The sequence below is a fragment of the Erithacus rubecula genome (assembly GCF_903797595.1).
Source record: "Erithacus rubecula genome assembly, chromosome: 3".
Classification (NCBI taxonomy): Eukaryota; Metazoa; Chordata; class Aves; order Passeriformes; family Muscicapidae; genus Erithacus; species Erithacus rubecula.
In genome coordinates, this window is record NC_136689.1 from 120,729,861 (window position 1) to 120,746,859 (window position 16,999).

The window sequence follows — 16,999 nt, forward strand, 5'->3', positions numbered from 1 at the left end:
TTCAAATGAAACTAAATTTTAATGAACATGCCCAGGTAAATATGAACAGAGAAAAAAATCTGTCTTGTTTTATTCGATTTGCTGTCTACATTACTCAAAAGGTGTAATTTGATTTTGGGGTTTTTTTTATTGTAACTGATGCCACTTTTAGAAAATCATTGGTCTCTTTATAGGCTAAACTGCAACTGAGATTTACCCACTTTCTTATCTTCTCTTCCATCTTCTGTGCAGATGGTGCCTTTCCTTGTGAAAGTTCAGCCAATTAAATAGCTTTAAATATTTGTGGAAAACTGACTGATTTCTTATTTTCCTAGATGTTCTGCTAATTTTTTTTTTTTTTTTTTTTTTTTTTTTTTTTTTTTTTTTTGGTAAGAGATGCAAATTTCTGTTTTCCAGAAAGCTCAGTCTAAAAGCTTTACTATGGATTACATCAGATCCACAGGGCTCTGGGTAGGTACACACCCTTTGGACCAGAGCCATGTTTGGAGTTGGAAGTAACTGCATTTAGTGTTCATTTCAAATAAATCAAAAGATGTAGTTTTGTGGTCTTGCAAAAATTTTTTCCTTCACTTCTTGAAGTTGTGTCATTCTAAAAGGGAAGACAGGGGAAGACAGGAGGGTGTCCTATTCTAAAGAACTCCAGTGAAGAACATATTTACCTGAGAGAGGAAATGGAGTTGTGATTCTTCTTCCCATCCTTTGACTATTTTGTTCATAATTCTTTCAATTAAATTAAAAAAAAACAAACAAACAAACAAAACCACCCCAAAACAAAACAAAAAAAACCAACAAAAACCTAAACAATCAGCTCTCTAATATGGACTAACCAGGAGACATGATCCACTCGACTTCAGTTGAGGTGCACTGAAGATTACAATGAAAACTTTGGGAAGAAGAAATAAATGCTAGTAACAGAATCTGCTGAACTGGAGGAAATAACTGAATATAGAGCTGGGGTGGCATTTCCTAAAATCTCAAGTATTAGTCTTAACAGTTGGCAGGTACAACTGGCTTGTGACTAATAACTTCTGACTAATAACTACTAGTTATTAATTTCCCATGATATTTCAATAAAAGATTGGAGAAGTTAACTGAACTGGAATGCGTACTGTGGAAAACAGCACATATTTTCTCTACTAATTGATTAATCTGACTGAATAGCAGTGTTTTTCAGTGTCAGACACACAAATGACTGTTGATGGGAATCATTATGTCCAGGTTTGCACTTCCTTTCAGTGGAAGCTGCTATTAACATTTAAGTGCCTACAGAAGAACAGCTTTTTACCTCCCTCTGCTATGACAGTTTGTCATTATGAATTCCATTTCAACACAGCGACCTGAACAAGGTGCACAGATGAAGTGGGGTACAATTTACTTTTACACGGCTAATACATTGCTAATTACAACTAAATAAATATTGAAACAGGAATTTCTAATAACATTAACCATTACTCTCTTTTAAATGTGTTTTGCTGGAGGACTGACAAGAACTGTAACCACAATTTCAAGTATAATGAAGCAGAAATAAAGGGTGTTTTTATTGTTTTTAGCTTTCAGTTGTGAAGTGATTGTTTGCCTACAGCAGGCCATTGCAAACATCCAGTAAAGTGGAGGTTTATGCCATTAATAATAAAAAAGTCATCCTGATGAACTTTTATACCTGAACTTGTTTTAATTCTGGAGGAACTATAGGAAATTAAAAATACTTACAGAGGTTTTCTACATACCTCTATAGATGCCATCATACCTGTTTGTCATGAGAACTGGAAAAAAATGACATTTCTAAAACTAGAAACCTTCCCTTCAAGTACTAATATAAGGTGATACCAAACAAGGACATCCTGTCCCTGCTGCTGTTGGCCTATTTTGGCCAAGTTCCTCTCCTACCTTCCCCAAGATTTCACACTGCTGCAATCCCCAGGTCAATATATCTCAGATGGGTCCTATTTCCGCTGCTATTAGTCCTTGGCCAAGAACCCAAGTGCCAAAAACAGCATTAGGAGCCTTTCTCTTGTCCAAAGGGAAATTTGCAACTGAGGAAGGAAGGACAGTGTAGCAGTCTTGCAACACCATAGGGAAATCACAGTACAAAAAAGATATATCATGCTGATCCTCGCTAGAGTAACTTATTTTAATTCACCCTGTCTTGTATTAAAGGGCACAGCAGACATTACAGGACATCTCTCTCCTTTCACTACTTGTTTTCAGGAAGCAGAGTAGCTTGGGGCCTCCCCAACAGCCTGTGGAGATGTGTCTGGCAGCACACCCTTATGCTGGGCATGTTCTGCCTGGTGTGCCCTGGCAGGGCATCTGCAGATGTGTTACAGGGAGGCCAGGAAAGCCTTGACCAGAGAAAAGTCTTTTCCTGGGAGGCAGTACCTCTCAACAGCCACACTGAAATAAAGAGTGACCCTTTTGTCAGTAATGCATTGGTACTTCACCTCTAGGCCACTGCCTTTGTAGGCAAGGTCAGAAATACAAATAAACTTTTTACAGGATGCAGCACAGAGACCCATGAAACCTTGAAATAAGCAGATGAAACCAGAAATAAGCAGGTTACCTGTCCATGCTTGAGCAGATCCTGAAAAATATAGTCTGAATATACTATTGTACAGGGACAATGCAGACACAGTTACTGTAGTTCCTTTACATCATCAAAACACGTTTAGAGGCAAAATACTGAGCTTGTGTTTGGAAAACAAAACTGTTGTATCTCAAAACTCTTAAAGACCTGCTTATTTTTGTCTGGGTTTGTTGTCCCAGGACTGTATCTGCACACAGATTAATACACGCGTGTCCAGAAGATTATCTGGTAGGCTTAAAGAAAGGCTTTAAAAAAGCCATGTCCTAATTTATGACAGCAAAAATACAGAGGAATACTACAGCCTTAAATGCAGTATAATCTAATGACTTGCATGGTTTTTGTCTTTTTTTATAGTTCAGAATTGTGATCTTTTGTGATCCATACCACAGTCTTCAACATACACTGAAAAGGAGAGAATATTAATTCTGCTGGCACTGTTTCACACTCCTTCTCAAGTCCCAGAAAAACAGAGCTAAAATCCTCCAAAGGTTTTGGCATAATTCTTCTGCATAGCCCTCAGTTATTGCATCTAACAATAACCACGGGGAGCAGAAGGAGGGTGGATGGGAGGCGTGGGAAAGGGAATGCTCCCCAAATAAAGGGCTCCCGGCGTTTCCCTGGCTCCGGCTGCCATCTAGTGTTGTGCGGGAGCGGCGAGGGGCGCGGCGCTGCGGTTTGCGCATCTTCCCGACCCGCCTCCGCCTGCCGTGAAACCCGCGCCTCCGCCGGCACGGCACCGGCCAAGATGCGACCCGGAAAGCTGAGGAAGAGCATCTATGAGATGATTGTCAAGTATTTCCGTAATAACCTCTTCTAAAGAAAGTGATTCACATGGTTGTAAACGTAGTCTCAGCTGAGCTAAGGAGAGAATAAAACGTAAACCTTCACCTTCCACTGCATGAAAAGGGTAGGCTGGCTCACCTACTTCTGTGGCACAGCCATTGCTATTGTGTTTTCTTCCTCTTTTGCTCCCACTCTAATGGGAGTACAGACGGCCCAATTCCCAGCTAAAGCAACATTTGTGTAGAGAGAATCACCTCAGTGTAAAAGTCATCACAAAAGGGATTGTGCATAACACAATATGTGTAGGCAATCTACCAGTTATCAAGAGAGGCTACAAGCTTCTGGAACAGGATGTGCAGTCACCCATTATTTTTACCATCTTAATAGCTTGAATTGTGCTAGAAATTTAGTTGTGCTTTGCTTTGGGAGAGAGCATTCCATTCTTTAATCCATTCTCCTCCTGAAACAGGCGGGAGTTTGTAGCTCTTTCATGCAGTGCCATAATATGCTCTCGGGTGAGCTCAGTCCTCCAATTTGTTTGTTCCAGATGCTGCACATAGCTTTGAAGTGTGTCAGATTTTCTTTGCCCTGTTGTTTTAGCAGGCAGACAGCAGATAGGGGGCACAGAGGGTATTTTAGAAGCTCCTGTGGATCTTTAAGAAGCTGCAGATTTTTGTGTGAAGATTATGCAAACTGGAGAGTGATGTGACAGACTACATTCACTGTTGCTCTTGGTGCTGGACAAGCAGAAATCCAGAGGTGAAATGGATTTTGCCATTCAGAAGATCTGGCTGACAATCTTGAGGTGTCACATTATTAACATCCTGGTGATGCTTGGCATTTGTACAAAAAAAGGCAGCCATGCCAGCTGCTGTAGATCCAAAACCAATGTGCTGTTGGAGAGTAGCCTGCCAGCACTTTAGCAACAGGATCAGGCTTGTGGAGGAAGTGATTACCTCTCACACAGGTAATGAATAGAATTGAATCGGCAGCTGGCTTTGAGACGATGGGAAGAACCTCAGGAAAAGAAAGAAGGGTTCCTTATTTAAAATGCTTCATTACCAAGGCCACAGGATGACATTTTATATCTAGTCAGAAAGCCTAGCTGCCACAGACATTACACTAAGCAAAATTAAACCACAGCTTTAGGTCACAGATATTATGAAGGATAGTCCATATTCCATAAGGGGAGGGTGGACAGAGGAGGGATTTTCTGCCAGGCTATTTTAGAGGGCTGGGCAGGAGCCTGAAGCCTGTTGTGACTTGGGCAATGTTTCATGCTGAGAAAAGCTCTGCAGGATTGCATCTACTGGAATACTTTGCTTTGCAGCTAGAGCAAAGCTCTGCAGACCATCATAGGAAACAATCACAAATTATCAGCAAATCAATAAATGGAGAGGGCCAGTGATGGATGATTGCCAGGACAGAAGGCAAAGGCACAGCCCCTGCTGCATACACAGCAGTGCTAGAAGTCACTATTACCTATTTGTAGTACTACTTGTTTTAGTGACAGAGTAAAAATCAGTCCCCTACTCTGAGGAAACTACTGACAATGTTTATCATTTAAGCTCTCAAAGTAAAGACAAAGGGACTAGATTTACTCAAGTAGCCCTTTAATTTCCAGTAGTATTTTTTATTCTTATTTTTCCATTTGCTCCAGTTGCTGACTCCATCCACTTGATCTTCTTGCACCTGTGTTTCTCACTCAGAGCTGACGTTCAAACTACAGTGGAATTTGCCAGCTGAAGTCCTGTGTTATTCATTGAAAAGCTATGCAAGAAAGTTTGCTGTATACTTGATTGTTGATATCTTCATGAGGAATATTCATGACCTTAATTTGACAGTTTGTTCCATCTGTGATAACTAACTGCCCTTCCTTTCCAATTGTCTCATTGCCTAGCAAAAGCTATCTTGTAAATACGTAATTTTATCTTAAATTATTAAAAGTAAAATCTAAGAGGATGAATTCTGCCACTCCATCTTTCAAAGCATCAAAACCACAATTAAAGTTTTCAACATTCAGGGACTACCTCTCTATATTTATATATATATATAAACTCCCAAAAGCATTTTGAACACAAAGCAATCTTGACTTCTGTATTACAAGAACTTGTCAAAATTGCAGGCTAAAACAGAAACAAAATGTCTTTAAACTTAATAATTACATTTCAGTGTCTTTGCACATGACAAAAGAAGTGGGCACATATTAAAGAGGTATCTGAGAAGATAATGCTTAGCAAAGTCGCAAACTAGAATTTCTGATCCTCCCAAAAAAATGGCTGAAATTAAAAAAGCAAGCAGACAGTTGATGAAAACTGCCACTATGAGACTGAAAAAAAAATTACATAGTTTCTAACACAAATAGAGTGAAGATGGCCAAGATAAGAAAATAATAAAAAAAAAAAATCCTCAGATAACATTATTAAGAAAGCTAACAATGAGAAAGCTACATGCTTCAACAAGCTGACAGACCTCCAACACAAATGACTGGCAAGATAATTCAAAAAGTTTGAGTCTAAGATTGGAGTTGATTAATGAACCATGATCTCATTAGAACAAGTTGAAATAGTTACTCCAAAACCCAACTGCAGGTGCACATATTATCCTATATCTAAAGAACAACAGTTTATGATCTGTGCACATCACAGGCCAAGAAGAAAAAGTGTTCAACTCAGTTTGAGACTCACAGATCTAGCTTGATGGGTCTCAGCACTGGACCTGATAAATGCTAAGAAAGGAAGCACAGCTAAAGCCACTGCTGCTAAAGTGTATTTATTTCTAACATGTTCTTCCATCTCAAGTACTTTTTAGACATATCTCCATTTCACAAATAAAGTTATGCAGACTTTGTTATCCAAAAGCCACAGAAATGGTACAGAGGACATCTCAAAAGTAACCATGATCCCACACACATTATTTACAGCAATAAAATTACAGTGAAATGTTCAAAAGGTTTACATCCTTGTCAATAGAAATTTAAAAAGTAAAGTAACTAAGTCTGGCTTTTTGGAAAGACCTTTAAGTAGGAGGCTGACCTTGTTAACATTAATCATCTGGCATTAGATAGATCTTAAATTTTAAAGTTTCTGAAAAATCTGCACAAATCAACTGATACACAAACCTGACATTTATAATATGCAATCTGTTGAAACTTCAATATACCATTTTTAAAGCAGAAATAGTGGGACAGCAGTACAAAAAGTCAGGTTTTCTGAAGCACTGTTGTCTCTTAACTAAACAACCAATGAGACTACATTCAACACACACACACAAAAAAAAAAAATCATTCTAAAAACCGATCTGACATCTCTTCTTTAAAGTGCATTAATTATCTGAACAGTGCACTGATGCTTTTAACAATTTTAAATACAAAAATTCAGAGAACCAGTATAATTTTCAAAGTTTACAGCAACTGACACCTAGAATTGAATCACTAGGGTTTCTTAAATTATAAACTCTTCAGGTTCTGGTATATATCTTCCTCTGTGTACATTCTGTAAAACAGAATGAAAACCTGGTCCTGGTTGGTCAGTGATTTTGCAGTTTAGTAAAAATTATGGAAAATTAGAAAATTATATTAAAAATAGGGGCTATGGTCTTATTTTTTCCCAGCTGAAGTACTGAAAACTTTCTTCAATTAATGATTCCTTATACTTTGAAACACACTCATCCATGAAGAAATCCAACCAAAATTAACAAAATGAAAATCATACTGCATGTTGATTTCAAGTAAGTACAACTGGTGATAGTTATACTCAGAATTAAGTCTGGAAGATGCTGTATTTTCCAGCACAATAATTATTATTTTTGAAATTGTAATGGACTTGCAAGTGTACTGACCACATATGAGGCTAAATAAGAGATTGTGTCCATCTACCACTGGAAAGGTAGAATGATGACTACAAAATCAATGATAGGTAAGTAATAAACGTTTTAAAATGTAATCAAAACTACAAGAAACCAACAGGTTTGGAAATGTATGAACCAGCTCTACAAAAACTCCAATGAGATAAGGAAATGGATGCACTGGAGACCTGACAGAGAAAGACTGGATAAACAGTAATGCCTTCACCTTTTTGGGTTCAGGATCAGATGTGATGATATGGTGTTAGGACAATGGGTTTTGTTTTTGTCACTTGCAGAACTAGAGAGGCTTTATTTATCTATACATCAAAGCTACGTGTTCCAGTGTAGTATAAAACTTGAAAATAGTAGTTGCATATATTTGCTTATTTTCTAGATTTTTAATCTAACTGTGATGTTAAATAAAAACTCAACAGTTAAAGCTTACTTAGAATGTAGTTCAATCTCAAAGCTCTACTTAGCAGCCACACCAGTACTGAAAGACTACCATCTATTCAAGGTGTAGAACAACCACCATGTGGGAATATGAGACAACATTAGGTAAGGACATTTATGGTGCAGCTTTGGTGTTCAGTTGGTTGCATCATCTCTTCTTAGAGGAATTACTTGAAGTGCTTTGGCTATTCTCTCTCCAATAGCTCGACTGCTTGCGGCAATTATTCTTCGAGACATCAAATCAAATGGTCCACCTAGAATGCAAAGCAAACAAAGCAACCAGTTTATATATGAAGAAAATTAAAAGTTGGTATGAAAATAAGCACTGAATAAAGTGAGTGTAAATTGTATATTATTATTTAGGACCAAGTTTTTCCTCCAGACAAAAATGCATTTAGCACAACAGGTGTCTTGCATGAGCTGCATTTAAATTCTCTTCAGTGCATATTTACTGTCTTTTCTCACTTTTCCAGGAGTCCAGCCAAGGGAGTAAAGGTTGCCTTGTTGCTTAAGAACATACAATCAGCCTGTTCTTCATCTATTAATAGGTTGGGAACTGTTAAGTAGTGGTAGCTCAAAAGAGGACTGAAAAGAACTTCTTGCCTTCTCATTTCAGCTACATTTTGCTCCCTATTAGGCATTTAAAAGGACAAAAGAGTATTATGCAGGCCCATGTTACCTGTTACATCCAGCAGCACCCCACCAGCTTCAGTAATAATGATTCCAGCTCCTGCCATATCCCAGCAGTGAATCCCCATTTCGTAATAGGCATCAGCTCCACCCGTTGCCACAAGGCACATGTTCACAGCTGCTGTACCAACAGCTCTGATCCTAAAGGAGATACAAGATGTTGTTTTAACTGAGAAGAGTTTGCAAAAAAGTTTGCAGTGTCCAGGTACACTGCACAGAGAACACAGAAATGTCATGATGGAAGTGAACTGAACCAGAGCAAGCATGATGAAATGCTGCAGTTAAACATAAAAAATGGGAATGAAGTGCTGCTTACAAAACTTCAAGAGTTTTCAAAATACAGCAAATTTCTAGAAATTACATTTACAGATTCTGTTAATCAATTTTTGTTTAAACACATCTTAAGTGATTTCTTAAACTGAAACATATTATGGAAGATTGTTTCCCATGGAACAGTAACAGTCTACAATGCTCTTTGAATAAAAGAATTCAAGGAGAGTGTACAATTTTTGGTTCTGAAAACTCTTTTTTTTTTCAGTTTCTCTGATGATGCTCAGTAAACATCTCTGACTTGCCAAATCTTCTAACAGTAATCACAAAAAATAAATTACACAGCATAAATTTGGTCTGGATAATTTCACCAAACCCTGATGTCACAAATTCCAGTTTCTTTTGGAAACGTCAGTGTACTTAGCAAGTAAGTATGACTTGTACAAAAAACTGCAGTTATTTCAATTACAGTAAACTGTACATTAAATTGTAACTGATAGCAGCTATACTATTGCAAGAAGCAACTTAAATCAACTCCAGTCTCAAACTACTGTCTACAAATAAAATTCCCAAGATGAACTCACAACACATGTAAAATGTATTTCCTACTTGCATTTAGCATATATTCTTTAACAATATCAGAAGACTTTTTGGAAGTAGAAAAAAATCTACATGTTAAGTGTCAAAACAAGAATCCTGAGAATCTCAGCATAAAACTTGTTAGATCAGAAACATGAATATGGTTGAGTAACAAAAAACTGTCTACTCAAACCAGCTTTATACAAATGGTTTGTGGAAATGTAGACTTTGATTTATCTGGAAGATAAGAAGCAGGGAATGCCATGTAAGAGCAATTTATGGATAATTTAAACTACTCAGACAAATTAAAATTGCATGGTTTTGAAAGAGGAAAGGGAGATCTAATTTGGCTTATATAAAATTGCAAAACAATTTTCATTACTACAAGGAAAGGAAACTAAGAAATGTAATATAGCTTCTATTTGTCCGGTTTTATCTAGGGAAAAAAAAAAAAAGAGCACAGGATTGTATTTAATTTTTTTAACTACTAAATACAACACTTTGAAGTCCTGCAAGCCCAAACATGCTTTGCTTCTCACTGATTGTTAGGGTTCTCTTCTGCATGTCTCAGCTTGAAAAAGCTAAAAACAGTTTCTCTGTGGAAGCTACTAGACAGAAACATTTAAATAGTATTTAATATTTAAGGTGTCAAACATAATACCATGAAAACTTTCTAAAAATCAGCATATTTACAATATTAACCACTGTCAGTATATATAAATATATATAAAATTAGGAAGTATCTTACCCATGAATAGGAATACTGAGAAGTCTTTCCATATTAGAAAGAATTATTTTTATAGCCTCTGGATCACGATTTGACCCCAATTCTGTTACTAAAAGGGATTTTGTAATGTCTGGAAAAGAAACAAAACCTCACTCTTCCAATAGCACAACTTAAATAGTCACAGTAACTACACAGTAACTACACTGCTTTCTTACAAGACTGACTGAATAAAAGTGAGGTATCTTAATAAAATATTACATATATCAAACATATAAAAATCTGTTATTATTTGGAAAATTGTAGGAAAAAATAAAATACAATGAAAGAAGCATGATCTGCTCCAACTGTGCATATACATTAATTGATTTACTAAATAAAATTCTATTGCTATAAAATTAAAACAGTCCTGAGATACTTAAGATCTTATTTGAAGCATGGATTTTATTTAATGGAGGGCTGTAAACACAGAAGAGTGGTACTGACTCAAACCAATAGGTCCCACCTGGGAGAAGCTGAATTGTTTGGCAGATTTGTTTCCCTCTAAATCTCAAACAGATTGCAGACATACAGTGAATTAAAGAAACAAAATAACAAAAGCACAATACATGAGAAATAAAATTTTCTATTGCTGAGTCCTGATTTTGTACAGATCACATCAGATGCATCAAAGAGAACATAAAGATGTTTCTCAAAACTAAACAGCCCATGGCCAAAGAAAGTCTTGCAAAACAAAACTATGAGCTAAGAAATACCAATATATCCAGGTCCCAAATTTCTCCTGTCTCACTTGCACTCTGGTAATTACCAGAAAAAGCTTCTCAGTTCAGCTTACCTTCTTGGCCTGATACTTGAAGTTTCTGACCATTGCAAAATGCACCTTTTCCTTTTCTGGCAGTATACATCTTGTCTTCTACACAACTATACACAATTCCAAACTCTATCTGCAAGAAAAAGGAAAAAATACCTTGAGGAAATGGTTTTTCCCTTTCTTTCTATTTACAGTGAAGCAGGAAATTACAGAACTTAGCTGTAACTAGCAGCAAGCAATACATTTAGATTTGATTAGTAGATATTAAGTAATAAAAAGTATACCTTTTTGTTTACAACAAAGCCAATTGAAACTGCCACAAATGGAAACCTACAAAACAAAACATTTCACTAATTTATAGTGAGATACCAAATCTTTTTATTACCATGCTTACTCTTAATAAAGACAGTGTTTACTTAAATGTAATGTATATTTCAAAAACAAACTTGGACTATATAGAACATAGTTTTCTGGAATTTGAACAACTTAGCTGAAGATAGAGCCAACCACACTGATTACCACTTGAAACAAACTCTTCTACCCACTAGGGGCTGCCATTCCTGTTACAGCTCTTCCTAGCCTAAGGATTGTTTTTAACAGCCAAAGAATGCAAACAAGCCTCTATGCCACTAACCTTTCTTAGAAGGAACAAAACGGTCTCAAAAAAAAAACCAACAAGTTACCTCTTCCCCCACCTCCCCTTTCTCCACCAAAGCCATGACAAAGATATTGAAGAATGCAGGAAGGGTGAAGACAGTGGCACTATGGTGGACTGCATCTCAGTCTAAGTTTGAAACAATCAAGCAATTAATTACTTTTTACCTTTTTATTCTATTCTCAAACATTTCCTTTTATTTTTTATGCAAAAAAAATACCAACTTTTAAGCCTGTAGATTCAGCAGAATGAGTTCTTTTCTTATACCTTTCTAAACACATTATTTAGCAGATTCAAAAGGTGTTTGAAAGCCATTGGGCACATAGCAGCAGTCATTTCAGAACTGAAATCAGGCAGAGTCAGAAAAGCTCACTGGGGCCAAAATCTATCACATTTAAAAGATGTAAGGAATAGGCTGCCAGTGTTAGTATGTAAGTCCCCTCCTCATCCTGGTGTGAAATACCACAGGTGATATCCTGCTTTCTTTCCTACTTGGGGCTCCTAAATCTCAATGGATTTGAGATTTCTTAGAAATCAGCACCTGAAGCTGTTATTTCTTCCCTTTCTGAAGATGCTGCAACCTCTTATTCTGAAACCTCTTACTGTTAAAATCTGCCCATCCATCTTTGGAACCTCTTCCATGCCAAAGGCTGCTGACCCCTGCTGTATAATACAGGCCTTGTATGGAACAACTGATGTAGGTAACAGAGCAAGTCTATTGCAATACTCACGGGAATGCTAAAATATTTGCAAAAACTGCCCAATGGCTCTCAGTAAGTAGCAATTTGTAACTATTAACAAGTTCATAGTATCTCTTTCAAAGCAGTTTATAAATTAAAAACAACTTTTCTTTCATGGAACTGGAGAAAGAAAAAGGGTAATCAGTTGAGGTTGCTAACATTAAAAAATGAAAGGTGGACCTGTGTACAAAGTTGGTAGTTCCATCAATAGGGTCTATAATCCATGTGGGGTTATCTGTCAGAATGCTGCCCTCTCCAGCTGCAACAGATTCTTCTCCGATAAAGCTACAGTAGAAACACATTTAAAAGACAGAGGTTGTTTAAAATGTCTGAATTAAAACATTGTACTTGACATTGAAATTCTTAAAAGTGAGGTGAAGCTTTGAGTACCATCAGTGATCATACACAAAAACTGAAATACATTATCTTGAAAGCACAAGACATATCTGATCAAGTCTGGATGAATATTTATGGTGTAAAGGATAAGCACAATATGTCAGGAAAAGAATTTTATGTTCCAACATAGAAGTAATACCAGAATTTAGCATTCAGAACATTGAAGTTTTCATCATTTTTTTCCAGTAACAGCATCATCAAATTTTGTTCAAATACCTATAGAAATGTATACCTTTCAGCTTATTTGTGCTATACAACATTATTTTGTAGCTTGTGTTTTCAGTGAAAAAGACCTTTGTGGTCTTTGGTACCTGGTTAGAACACTGCAGCAGCTGTTAAATTTGAAGACTGATTTCAACCCAAATACGACCAAAAGCTGTTAATCTCAAAAGTTTAGTTTTACAAGCATGACAAAACAGTAAATGGTAGCAGGATGAAATTCAAACCAGAGTTCCTGAAGAAGATGGGTAAGTGCATGCTCAGCCACAGTACTAAATTCCAGGGACACAGAAGTCACAGTGCCACAGCACCCCCAAACTTCACAGGTTTTGCTGCTCATGAAAGTGTTTCAGACTGCAAAATTATTAGAATGAGTCTGAGTGGGTGGAATTCTCCTTCAGCCTTTTACAGGTTGTCACAATTTATCACACATTACTCAACCTATGAAAAGTTTGCAGCAAACAAATGCTTTCCTCCAAAAACATGTAAAATAACTGCTGAGAGGTAACAAATGAGGTCCCTTTAATATTGATTGGGAGTTTTATGATTAACTACAGAAGTGAAGATGACTAATCAGAAAGAAACAGCATGTTTCCAAAAAACAGCAGACCTTCAGAAAAATGAGACTGAATATAGGTGGATGAGTAATTCACCAGGAAGAGAAGTTCAGCACCATTATATCTAATGTGCCATTGGTTACCTAAAATAAAAAGAAGCTAAAATATTCTAAAATGCTTATCAATGTCACAGAAACTGGTGTTTCAAGGTCATTCCACAAGCCTGTATGCTTATACTAATTTGGTTACAGAACTTGTGCACCTCCTCAGTTGTTCCAGTTCTATACAGATTTCTTACACTTCACATATACAGATACAATAACAAAATCTACAAGAAAATAAAAGAAAAAACCAGCAAACTGACTTTAAGGAAACTGTATTAAACCTGAGCCATTATGTCAAAATGCCAAAGACAGACCTATATAAGCAAAGTACACATAGAATACCCTTCAAGGATACGTTTTACATGGGGTAGGGAACAGGTACAGAGAGGGGTGGGAGAAGGGAAAAAAGGGGAAGAGCAATTAAGAAGACCAGTATTTTGTATGACAGTCTTTCTGTTATGCAGAACAAGAAGATCCTGTCTTCTTTTAAGAACATTTTACGCTGTAAAACTGTATGAGATTTGCCAAAGGCACACTTAGTTCCACAGGACCCATCCCACACAGACAGCAAAGGAACACTAGTTTCAAATGCAGACAAGAAATCTGGTTTCCAGGTCTCCTGGGGCTACATTTGACTTTCCAACACAAAAACCAAGAAGTTTATTACAGCTGGCTCAACTGCAAGTGACTTTCAGCCTAAATTTTGTCTCATGTCAGCAGACCTGGGGACACCTAGTTTTGTTGCTACAATACTGAGCAAAACTTCAACCCACTGCCACTTTAAAATACTTAATTTATAGAAGGTAATGCTACAACTTTCCAGCCTGCCAATTGAATTAAAACTTTACCATGCAAAACCATAAACTTTCCATTTTTCGTCTGTCAAGAGCATACAAGTCATACCTGTGAGAAGGATACTTTTCTTTTATCAAAGAAATAATGAAATTTTCTACTTTTTGATCAGTTTCTGTCACTAGATCTACAGGTGAACTTTTAGTCATAACAGATATTTCTTCTTTGAGTGCTCCACGGATTATCTGTTAAAACAAAAGGAAAAGAAAATCCTTCAGTGTTAACAATCTGAAAAATATTAGCTTTCAAAAAAAATTTGAGCATCATTTTTATGGTCATTTTCTATACTGCACACACAAAACACAAACATAAGCAGTAACAAACCTGGATTTAACTGCAAGAGCTGGGACTTAGATCTCTAGTCCCTATTTAGTACAAAGTTTTACATGGCCTTAAATCTACGTACTACAGAAAGATCTCCAGGTACACGAAACTACCTGAGGTCCATTTCGTTAGGACCAGTTTTAGATTTACAAATTTAAATGCCAGGGTTGAATAAAACATCTACCACTGAGTCAGCTATTTTTAGCCAGACCCTGCATTTATGACCTTAAAACTATCAGTATCAGCTTAAGAAAGAATCCTTACCTCATAGCCCAAAGAATTATTTTACTGTAACTCAGAAGGATTTTCTGAAGGAAGACTTTAATGAGGTCGTTGCAGAGACAAAGTTCTACAGATTTTGCACCTCCAGGGGACAGAATTAGTACATGTGCCATCTTGTCTGGCTGCCACAGCCTCCAAATGTACTAAGAACCAAACATTTGGTAACCACTTGTGCTGAGGCTTTGCCAACATGCACAAACCTCTTCTTGTTCTCAAATGGCAAAATACCACCACTGTAAGGGATGGTTCTTATTTACAAAGCAAAACAGCCTTCATGAAGACAAACAATCACGGAATGGTTTGGGAAGGAGCTTTAAAAAGCCATCTAGTTCCAACCCAGGTGCCAAGGGCAGGAACACCTTTCACCAGACCAGACCTAGGGCTGTGTCCAGCCTGGCCTCGCAAGGCTGGAGAACACAATATGATATTGGCTGCAATTATTGTCAATAAACCACTGCAGAAAGCTGACTGAGCTGCTCACAAGAAAGACTGTCACCAGATTCAGGTGGTAAAATAAAAAGGCAGAAAGTAGTTGTTTAAGGGTGAAACTTGACATGCTCTTTGTTTGCCATAATTCTGAATTTTATTTTAAAATCAAATTCAGGGAATAAAAGTTACTCCTTAGTCTTTAACCGGACTCCAGGCTAAGGAAAAGCAAAAAGTTGTTTTCTTAAGTTAACCAAGCTGCAAACATAAAAGACACTCTAATCTTGCACTTAAACACAAACTAGTCTGCCCATTTAGCTCTCCGACAAAACACTCTTCAAAAGAAATTCCAACATCAACCTCCTTCAAAAGTTACACGCATATTAGATTCAATAAATTATATTATTATTTATAAAGATCTTATACATACCTCCCCAGCTTTCCTTGCTAAACCAACTGCATAATCCATACATTCTTGCCAGGGATCTGCCATTTTTCCCGAGACAAAGAGCCTAGCAATAGGAGAGATTAATGCACAAAATTATTACGGCTCGTTTTCTGTCTCGTTTTTTCACAAACTGGAAGCGTTTTTGCCTCGCCTGCTCCCAGCACCGCGCGGATGAGGAAGCGGGCAGCGCGCAGGCCCCGCCCCGGGCGCGCCGCAGGACGCCCGGCCCCTCCCGCCGCGCCAAATGGCGGCTGCGCGCGCCGCTCTCCCCGCGCCTGCGCATGAGCGAGCCCGGGCTGGGCACGGCCGCCTCGGCGCCGGCGCTGTCAAAATTACAGGGAAAGTGCTGGAATTAGGCTTTGATGTCGGCTTCTTGTTAATAATTGGACGTGGCAGGACCGCGGTATAGTAAATGCTCGGCCATGGAGCACGCGATGGAAGTTGATCATGGAATTGAAAGGATGGTTTGGGTTGGAAAGAGCTTCAAAGATCATAAGCAGCCTCTCTGCCGTGGCCAGGGACACCTTCCACTAGACCAGGTTGTTCAGAGCCCAATCCGACCGGGCCCTGTTCTTTTCCAGGGATGAGGCATCTCTGGGAAACCTGTGCCAGTGGCTCAGAACCCTCACGGAGGGCGAGTTCAGAGAGATCAACGATTTCTGAAAGCTATGTGCTTCAATACTAACTAAAATCATACAGAGAGACTTCCCAAACCTGACTGATAACAGTTTAATTCCCCCCCCCCCCCCCATGGTCTTTTAAACCTATTTTCTGTCATCAAATAAAGGCAAAACACTGAGGATTTGTTTTGTCCTCAGAAGTTGCAAGCGATGTAACTGGCTGATCTATGTAAAATGGTGTTCTGCCCAAACAGAGAAGGGTTGCAATTTGTTTTATGCTTAAAATAATCATAAAATGTCAACCACACCAAAAGAAGCAGTCTTACCCCATTGTCCCAATGCCAACCTAAGGCACATCTAGGCCAAAGGGACAAAATTTTGACCTTTCCACATCACTGAAAAAATTTCCACTCTCCCTGAATCTGTTGTGTGGGGCAGGTCACTGCAATTCCACATTTCCTCTTTCCCATCTCATAAACAGGATTTACCCTGCTTTTTAAAGTATCCACAGTCATTAAAGAACTACAGAGATAATAAGTTGTGCTTTTCATTGATTATTTTGCAAATCATTCTTTACACAGTTATGCCAAAAGCAGACACCACTAAAAGAGGCACTTTGGCTCTTTCAAGAGCTCA

At 37.8% G+C, this 16,999-nt stretch overlaps 1 protein-coding gene across 1 annotated transcript; it reads right to left on the minus strand.

Annotated features, from left to right (window-relative positions):
- Nucleotides 1-6,118: 6,118 nt before the first annotated feature.
- Nucleotides 6,119-15,950, minus strand: IMPA1 (inositol monophosphatase 1). Its single transcript, XM_079301796.1, has 8 exons — nt 15,726-15,950; nt 14,315-14,448; nt 12,316-12,420; nt 11,025-11,070; nt 10,765-10,873; nt 9,954-10,062; nt 8,346-8,497; nt 6,119-7,920 (listed from the first exon to the last, which is right to left on the minus strand). The coding sequence occupies exons 1-8, from the start codon at nt 15,786-15,788 to the stop codon at nt 7,802-7,804; spliced, it is 837 nt and encodes a 278-aa protein (XP_079157922.1). The 5' UTR covers nt 15,789-15,950; the 3' UTR covers nt 6,119-7,801.
- Between the last annotated feature and the right edge of the window lie 1,049 nt (nt 15,951-16,999).